We start from the raw sequence: 9944 nt of genomic DNA, 5'->3' as shown, positions 1-9944 counted from the left end.
CCTAGTCTGCACACACAGTGGGCGGATGAGCCACATTCTTTGTAAGATTCGGCCTTGGTAGTGTATTAGTAGCAGCGCCAGCTTCGCGAATTACGGAAACAGTGGTGGCTGTTGTATATATAGGCCTTTTTCCATTTTTGTTGTTGATATTAATAATTTTGCCAATATACATTTTTATATATAATCACTCGCGGGGTCGCTGGGAGCACAACCCCCCCCCCCCCCCTTTTCGAGCAGCTGTCTTGTCACTCTCGCAAAGATAATGACACCCTCTCCTCCCACCAACGGAAAGGGTCAGTCATAAAGTCAAATTAAAAAAGCACACACACACGCCCCCGGACGAAGGATAACAAACAGGCGTTTCGTTTTGGTTAACTTTTTCATGCTTCTTCTAACAAATGGTAAAAATTCCAAAACTTAGCGACCAAAGATGAAGCTAACATTATCGATCCTCACACTCACTCCAATTAAAAACCAGGCCACAATCTACATCAGTGGATCATTACTCCTCATTCATTAATTCAATACTGATGTTATTTTCACCTTTAATAATTTTCTACACGACCTGACCGAAGCATCAAGAAGAATTCTGGCACTCAGGGTTATTCCTAAGCCAAAAACAAATTCTCTTACCTCGGGAAATTAGATAATAAAAATTACTCTAGTATAACAGCACGGATCCCCGGATGCAGTCAGGGAGCAAAAATTAATAAACCCTAAGAAATACGTGGTGATGATAATGTTTAATCACAAATATTGGGAAACATAAATAATAATTATGCAGTATTAAACCGAGGGTTATCCAGAAGAGATTAGGCGAAATAGGTCAAACTTACACAACCAAGATAAACTGTATCCCATAGGAAAAGAGCCTCCCAACCGTCTTTGTCTTCCCGCAGCGCGGGATAGCAAAGAATGTAACGCCCAGAGTGAGGGAAGTGACTCCCACAGATAGCTTTTATTGCAGGTGGGGCATCTGTGTTCCACGGATGAAAAGATGGCTTGAGGGCGACAGTAATCAAGCCAGGGAGAGACACAGATGGCTTAATAAATCAGAACACACACACACGGACACACGTACACCCCCCCCCCCCCACAACACAGAGCGAGATCAAAGGAAGTTCCGGTCCTTTGTGAGAAGGCGAGCAGAGAAATACGTTTTTTTGGCATATATAAAGAGAGACACGGGCCATACATTTCATCACAGCTACCAGCGGCAGAAGACGGCGACCATCAGCTCGGCAAGGGACAGCTCGACAAGAAGACACACAGCAGCTCGGTAGAGGACAGCAAGCCAGCTCCGGGCACATGGCCTCGAGATCAACAATGCGTGTGGTGCATCGCAGAGAAGAGGGGCGAGGTGATGCTCTGTGCTGAGTTCGGCATGGACCGACAGAGTATCGCTGAAAATTATTCTCAGCGTCAAGCAGTCAACCTCGAGAAAGGGCGGAGAGGGCCAAGCATCGACCAAGCCAGCATTGCAGAGAACCAGCTGCACGCGCAATCGGCACCGCCAGAGAGAGACGGAGCAAGAGAGAGAGCACGCAGCAGCGCCACCAAGCGAGGGTGCCAGCTGCCAGCGGACAAGCGTTGTGCCGACTCGGCTCATCCAGCAGGGGAAAGAGCCTGACCGGCCGCCCGTGAGCAAGAGTGTCGGCGCCAGCGGGCGCGCCGTGGGTTCGACCCACACGCACACCGTCCAGCACCAGCTGGGAACCAAGACAAGAGAGAAGGAACCAGCCGTCGTTCGTATACCCTCCCCCACACTCACAAACCCACGACGCTCCCGGTGTCTGCTCACACAAGAATTTACCAAAGAGACAATCCAAGCACCCACACAATAAGAAGACTAATTAGAAAAGTGCATGAACCATCAGCTGGTCGTGAAGGCATCGCGGCTCATCGAGTGATAAAAATACGTCGTTTATAAGTACATTATTTTTTTTCTTATTTTGTTTTATGTGATTTTTCTTCCAATCGCATAAATTACCAATAGATTCATCATTATAAACTAAACTTTTGAAACCTTCGTCACGAATCTACACGCTCACAGAGAGAATATCGTGTTAAACCTGTTTCTTTATCATATAATCTTGTCCACGAATTAATTAAAACTTAGCCAAAGATAAGAATCTCCCGTATAAGGGCATGCACCCCGTTGCACACCCTTATTCCAAGACATTTAGTTAATTATAAAATCTTGCCGATGAATCTATTGACGTACACTTTTGCCTTTGGGGTATAATTTGCTTTTATTGCCTTTCGTATGAATATCGTTGCATGAATGTTTAAGGACTTTTCCTCTCGCCGTGTATGCTCGCGTACTCTGAGGAAGTAATCAATTGTATTGTTACCCAGTTAACAAACGTGATCATTGAGGGTTAAATGTATGGATCAATGAGGGGAACATCTCCTGGAGTACTGTGTTGACAATTTCCAGCATAAGAATTCGCATATTAGAGTGTTAAGGTTTAGAAATTAAAATTGCTTAGCACAGAAGTGTTTGAGTGTTTCTTTCCTAAGTTCATGCATAATAATCTTAATTATAAGAACTGTATCCTGCGGTGAGATTTGAATTTGGAGACCTGACATAACACACTAATACATAATCAGTAAATGTTAAAACGAGAATAATTGTATTATACCGATCGATAATACGAACCTAGACAACGAAGCCGAGCTTAATCTGGCATACTTACATCACACCTGCATAACTGCATACAATTAATTGATTATCCCGATTGATGATACCACCCTGGGCAACGAAGCTAAGCCTACATTGGCATAATCGCATACATTAATATAATTACACAAATTACCATAATCTTGGGTAATTACGCATTTTTCCAAATTTCATTTAATTTTGATTATTTTCATTAAATGTTCATACCCAACATATACAACATGGTGGCGCAGCAGTTAATTTACTAACCACCCAAGGGTGTGGGATCACGTACCGTGTACGCTTGCTTCTAACCTGTAATTCGTAAACCGTGATTGATATAATTCCACGTGAATGTTGGTGGGTAGGTGAAGGTGGTGGTGGTGGTGGTGAAAGAAGGGCGCTGATCTAATCGCCCGCACAGGGCGATGCCCACGTGTTTGGCCGCCGGACACCTTAGGCACTGATACGCGCAACACAACCGCGTGAGGTCTACGTTTATACTCGGGCTGAACGATTAATCGATTTCGAATAGAAATCGCAATTTGAAACAATGCGATTAGCAAATCGCAAAGGCTGCGATTTTTTGTGATTTCAAAAGTCCTATTACTTTCTTAGTGGAATTGTTTTATTTCGTGTTATTATAACTTTCTTTATTTACCTTAACAATTGTTCTATGTTTGATTGTTCTATTTCAATTAAAACATTTTAATAAATGCATGTTGGAAGCAAATCATATCTTTTAAGTTCTCATCCTTGCATTAGAATATATAGAGAGCAGTTCATATTTTGTTGGTATCACGTGGCAATGCTCCATCACGTGTTTTAAATCTACTACACTGTCAATATTGAACAAGAAGCTTGACTTAAACAAATTTTAATCGCAAATCAAATCGCAATTATCTGTCAGAAAAATCATCGCGATTAGACGTTTTCCCCAAATCGTTCAGCCCGAGTTTATAGCTCCACCTCGTGTGGCGGGAGCACGTGCTGTGAGCGATGGCTCACAGCACGTGCTCCAACAGTCTGTGAAGAAGAGCTTCACGGAATAACAGGCGGATGGATCTCTGAGAGTGTGTGCTGAGCACTACGCGTTCATCTGCCTGGACCCGCGTGGTGTTGGTGTTGTTGGTGCCCCCATCCCCAGCGCGTCTTGCGCAAAGCGCATCCGTGCGCACATGCATCACCCCCCCCACCACCACCACCCACCTCTACCCTCACTATCTCGCTCCACTCCCCGACCTCCCCCTCCTCTGAGCCTCCTCTCTCTCTCTCTCGCTCCCTCATTGCTTCGATCATCCCACAAGCGGTCATTCCACATGCGGCTTCTCACGCCGCCCGCATCAACTGAAGTCGGCGCTGGTGGGTGGGTGGGTGGGGGTGACGGGGAACGAAATCGTGCCGCCACCACCACCGTCATCATCATCATCATCGCAGGCGGTCACTTGTCAAGAGGAGGAGATCTATTCCTGGAGAAACGCGACTCCGCCGCTGTCGGGCACATGACGCTCGCTCGACTTCGCTTCGCCGTTGAGCCTCGGGGGGGTGCCGAGCATAGCAGGGTCCGACAGGGAGACGCCGCCACCACCACCACCACCCCGACGTGCGAGGAGGAGGCGCGCGTCCTCGCAGAGGGCTGCCGCCGCTGCTGTGCCCGTTCACGATTCCCCAACCGAGGACAAAGGAGGCACGTGGACGTCTCGTCTCGCCTCCACCTCCTCCTCCACCACCACCATCCCCTCTGCTGCTCGCCGGCAGCTGCAGCCGCCGGCAGAATTGGTGAGCGAGCGAGCGAGCGCGTTGACGTTGTAGGTCGGCTCAGCCTCAACTGAGTACCCGGTGCGGTGTGTGGTAAACGTCGCACACTGGGGGAGAGACAAAGGCGGCCGGGCGTGGTGCTGGCCACCCACCCCACCTCGTGTGTGCCGATGATCGCTAGCAGCACTTGCCCCAACAGTCTCGTTAAGGCTATTTACGGGGCTACCTTGTAGAAAGCTGTGGTGATAGCGATTTGACGAATTGCATTATGAATCCATTTGACCTTCGTTCGATTCCAGGACACTGTCTCTCGTTCAGTGGCGAGTGATATCCACACCGGTCCTGGGACTCCCCTGGGTCGACTCGGCCTTAAATTGGTATCTGATGCGGTGTGTAAACATCGGGGAGACAAAGGCGGTCCGTCGTGGTGCTGGGCACCGGACCCCCTCGTCTACCATGCCGACCTCCGTAGGGTCACAGACACACACACACCTCCTCGTTAGCAACACTCGCCCCAAAAGTATCTTAAGGAGGTGTGTGTCTGTGTGTGTGTGAGCCCATACCTGTCCCTGTGTGTTAAGAGAAGGTGTCTGTGTGTGTGTGAGCCCATACCTGACCCTGTGTGTTAAGAGGAGGCGTGTGTGTGTGTGAGCCCATACCTGTCCCTGTGTGTTAAGAGGAGGGGTGTGTCTGTGAGCCCATACCTGTCCCTGTGTGTTAAGAGGTGTGTGTGTGTCTGTGACCCCATACCTGTCACTGTGTGTTAAGATGAGGTGTGTGTCTGTGAGCCCATACCTGTCACTGTGTGTTAAGAGGAGGTGTGTGTCTGTGAGCCCATACCTGTCCCTGTGTGTTAAGAGGAGGTGTGTCTGCGAGCCCATACCTGTCACTGTGTGTTAAGAGGAGGTGTGTGTGTGTGAGCCCATACCTGTCCCTGTGTGTTAAGAGGTGTGTGTGTCTGTGAGCCCATACCTGTCCCTGTGTGTTAAGAGGAGGTGTGTGTGTGTGTGAGCCCATACCTGTCCCTGTGTGTTAAGAGGAGGTGTGTGTGTGAGCCCATACCTGTCACTGTGTGTTAAGAGGAGGTGTGTGTGTGTATGAGCCCATACCTGTCCCTGTGTGTTAAGAGGAGGTGTGTGTGTGTGTGAGCCCATACCTGTCCCTGTGTGTTAAGAGGAGGTGTGTGTCTGTGAGCCCATACCTGTCCCTGTGTGTTAAGATGAGGTGTGTGTGTATGAGCCCATACCTGTCCCTGTGTGTTAAGAGGAGGTGTGTGTGTGTGAGCCCATACCTGTCCCTGTGCGTTAAGAGGTGTGTGTATGTATGTGAGCCCATACCTGTCCCTGTGTGTTAAGAGGAGGTGTGTGTGTGTCTGTGAGCCCATACCTGTCCCTGTGTGTTAAGAGGAGGTGTGTGTCTGTTAGCCCATATCTGTCCCTGTGTGTTAAGAGGAGGTGTGTGTGTGTGTGTGAGCCCATACCTGTCCCTGTGTGTTAAGAGGAGGTGTGTGTGTGTATGAGCCCATACCTGTCCCTGTGTGTTAAGAGGAGGTGTGTGTGTGTCTGTGAGCCCATACCTGTCACTGTGTGTTAAGAGGTGTGTGTGTATATGTATGAGCCCATACCTGTCCCTGTGTGTTAAGAGGAGGTGTGTGTCTGTGAGCCCATACCTGTCCCTGCGTGTTAAGATGAGGTGTGTATGAGCCCATACCTGTCACTGTGTGTTAAGATGAGGTGTGTGTGTGAGCCCATACCCGTCCCTGTGTGTTAAGAGGAGGTGTGTGTGTATGAGCCCATACCTGTCCCTGTGTGTTAAGAGGTGTGTGTGTATGAGCCCATACCTGTCACTGTGTGTTAAGAGAAGGTGTGTGTGTGTGAACCCATACCCATCCCTGTGTGTTAAGAGGAGGTGTGTGTGTATGAGCCCATACCTGTCCCTGTGTGTTAATAGGTGTGTGTGTGTATGAGCCCATACCTGTCCCTGTGTGTTAAGATGAGGTGTGTTTATGAGCCCATACCTGTCCCTGTGTGTTAAGATGGGGTGTGTGTGTGTATCCGCGGAATCTCGCAATTGGTGCGCGGGTTTAATGTCTCCACGCGTGCATTGTCGTAATTTGCTCGATAGCATAATCGGGAGGATTCACACACGGACACCGTTACAGTGGCATCTCACGGACGAATTACGAATCGTGACCACGTGCGTGTCACGTTTTACGCATACACGCCTCGCGTGGGTCTGTGTGTGTGGGTGTATCCGTGTTGTCGACAAACAATGGGATTACATCATTAAGCCTAATTGCCTCGGGTGTGAATCAGTTGATTGTGTTTTTCTCGAGTAAGCCTGTCTCTGCTTGCGCGTGGCGCGGGACCTGATGCCTTGAGATCGCACGTGGAATAGCGGAGCGTCTCAGTCAGCCTTTTGTTTACCCGGCTGCAGGACTCAACCCTCGTACTTTCTCACGCGGTCCCAGTGCCCCCTCTATACGCTCGCCACACAAGAAGGAACACGTTTATGATACGTCGTCGGCAGCTGTGCATAAGAACAACAGCTCAGCACCCATGTCTATAACATTAGCCTATGCTTTTTTTTTAAGAAACCATCACGGGCGACGTTTCGGGAAAGGGCCCTTCTTCAAAGCCAAAGCGAGTCGGTGGCATGGAGGGGGGGGGGGGGGGGGTAGATATCTGATTGTAACATTTCATAGTGTAGATAGCGTCTCAGCTGGCGAGCAGTGAAAGTGATTTGCGCCTGCTGTCCTCCCGCCTGTCGCCGTCAGGTCCAGCGGACGTGATGGTGCGGGCGAGAGCCGGCAGCAATGTTGGCTAGGAAGGGCCTCCTCGCCGAGGAGTACGTGCTCACCCGCCTAGCCGAGGACGAGGTGGGCCACCAGCCCAAGCAGCGACCGCGTCCTCGCAAGGCGCGCTTCGTCCGCAAGAACGGCGCCTGCAACGTTGCCCACAGGAACATCCGCGAGCAGGGCCGCTTCCTCCAGGACGTCTTCACCACACTCGTGGACCTCAAATGGCCGCACACGCTCGTCATCTTCACCATGAGCTTCCTGTGCAGCTGGCTGCTCTTCGCCATAATCTGGTGGCTCATCGCCTTCTCGCACGGCGACCTGGACCGCGTGGAGAACGCGCCGAACCCGTGCGTCACGGCCGTGCACTCCTTCACCTCGGCCTTCCTCTTCTCCATCGAGGTGCAGGTGACCATCGGATTCGGGGGCCGCATGATCACGGAGGAGTGCCCGCTGGCCATCACGATGCTCATCGTGCAGAACATCGTGGGCCTCATCATCAACGCCATCATGCTGGGCTGCATCTTCATGAAGACGGCGCAGGCGCACCGGCGCGCCGAGACGCTCATCTTCAGCAAGCACGCCGTCATCGCCCCGCGCAACGGCAGGCTCTGCTTCATGTTCCGCGTGGGCGACCTGCGCAAGAGCATGATCATCGGCGCCAGCATCCACATGCAGGTGGTGAAAAAGACCACCACGCCCGAGGGTGAGGTGATACCCATCGACCAGGTCGACATTCAGATGGAGAACCCCATCGGCACCAACGGCATCTTCCTCGTGTCCCCGCTCATCATCTGCCACACGATAGACAGCAAGAGCCCCCTGTACCTGCTTACACCCAACTCCCTCCAGCACGAAAACATCGAGGTGGTCATCATCCTGGAGGGCGTTGTGGAGACCACGGGCATCACGACGCAGGCCAGGACGTCCTACCTGCCCGACGAGATCCTGTGGGGTCACCGCTTCGTGTCTATCGTCACGGAGGAGGAGGGCAAGTTCTCAGTGGACTACTCCAAGTTCGGGAACACGACGCGCGTGGCCACGCCGCGGTGCAGCGCGCGGGACTTGGACGAGCAGCATGGAGCGCTGCCGGCGTCGAGCTCACAGAGGGCCCAGAATGCCACACGCAGGAGGCACGCGGAGGAGCGGCGCGCGTCGGGGATTTTGGAGACGCAGCAACCTCGCTTTTCATGATGCCAACCATGCCTCAGCACAATTTAAAAAGCCACTGTTGTTTTCTAAAGGAAAATGATCGTTAAATGGCATTTTTAATATATATGGAAGAAAAAAAAACTCATTTACATCGGTATATTTTTGTTGCCTTGAACTTTTTTTCCGACAGTTGGCTTCGGCATAAAATGCCATTTGCTTGTTCACTTTGAAATGCTGCTAAAACAATCCGAAGGCCAAGATGGAAACTGCAAAGAGTGTTGCTTGAATTGAAATGACACCGGCGCTATGATTTGTTTGCTGAGTTTGCGCGTCTTGCTTTCAGTGTTGAGTAGAGCTCGGCGAGGTTCGTTTCTGCTCATTTTGTGTGGATGATTTAAATGTTTTTGGAAATCAGCACTCAACAGCCAATTTGAGCAAATTATTGTACTGGCCAGGTAAGGGCTAATTTGAGGAAGACGACAATGTTTTTGGAAGCTGTATATTGCTGTATAAACTGTACACTTTTAAGCACAAAAAAGCAATATATATTGTGCATGGAACTTGGATTTTTACAATTGTCTCAATAAAAGCGTAATATATCATTAATACTGTGCTCTCTTTTTGAAAGCCAAAACTTTAACAAACGTAGAGCCGTTGTATTTTAATGCCTGGGCAAGTGATTGAGTGTGTAATACAATACGTAGGCTCGCACCTAATGGAGCAGGGAAAGTCTTAAATGGATTGCTCTAAGCCTTACTCCACTTGTCATGGAGTCAGTAGATTCCAAGGGTTGAGGGCGTACAATGCAATTTGGATTTATATAGCGTCTAAATGCAGCCATATCTCAAGGCGCTGAACAAAAACAGTGGAAATATTTATTTTGTAGAGAGGCAGTCGGTCGATCATAGGCAGAGGGGAAAAAGGAAGGTCTGAACCTTGGACTTGAACAGAGGCAGGGAATACACAGCACGTACGGCTGGATGCAGGAAATTCCAGATTGCAGGGGCAAAATGAGAGGCCTATAACTTATTGAAGGTTGACTGGGGGCATCGATATAACTCCTTAGTTTCTGGAACAGAAAGTGCACAGTGGGGAGTGCAGTGGGATGAGAGCAGAGAGATAGGGGCAAGCCCACTGAGGATCTTGAGTGCAATCTTGAAATTGATTGTGGATTGGATTGGGAGCGAATGGAGGGATTGGAGTACTGAGTGGTCTCGTTTACTTACGGTTACGGGTGTGGGTGACAAATGTAACAGCAGCATTTTGGATCAACTACAGATTGGAGATGAGATATTTTGGAAGGTCATAAAGGAGAGAATTGCAATATTCCAGTCGGGATGTGAATTAGGCATGGATGATGGTCTCAGCAGCAGTTGGGTTGAGGAGATGACACATCTCACATTTTAAATATTATTGGTGATGAATATTGTTAAATAATTTTTTTACGGCATATGCAATAATCTCATTGAGTGCTACTGTTCACTCAATTCAGTGTCCTTTAGTTAAAACTCGGTCATGACAAATTTGAAAAAAATCTGCATTTGCTATGTCATGGAAAAATCATGTGCTTTGTCT

General features: G+C 49.4%; 1 protein-coding gene across 1 annotated transcript; it reads left to right on the top strand.

The window, feature by feature from the left end:
- Positions 1–3692: 3692 nt before the first annotated feature.
- Positions 3693–8975, top strand: KCNJ11 (potassium inwardly rectifying channel subfamily J member 11). Its single transcript, XM_032948956.2, has 2 exons — positions 3693–4441; positions 7197–8975. Exon 2 carries the CDS (start codon positions 7236–7238, stop codon positions 8409–8411), a length of 1176 nt encoding a protein of 391 aa, XP_032804847.1. The 5' UTR covers positions 3693–4441; positions 7197–7235; the 3' UTR covers positions 8412–8975.
- The last annotated feature ends 969 nt before the right edge of the window (positions 8976–9944 follow it).

This window comes from Petromyzon marinus, chromosome 7, assembly GCF_048934315.1.
Source record: "Petromyzon marinus isolate PM22_M1 ecotype Great Lakes invasive population chromosome 7, UKy_Petmar_22M1.pri1.0, whole genome shotgun sequence".
NCBI lineage: Eukaryota > Metazoa > Chordata > Hyperoartia > Petromyzontiformes > Petromyzontidae > Petromyzon > Petromyzon marinus.
Note: the sequence above shows the minus strand (reverse complement) of the source record. Positions and strands in the feature narration are given on the sequence as shown.

Excerpts from the sequence above, each read along its gene's own strand:
- KCNJ11 (XM_032948956.2), top strand. The coding sequence starts at position 7,236 with ATGTTGGCTAGGAAGGGCCTCCTCGCCGAGGAGTACGTGCTCACCCGC.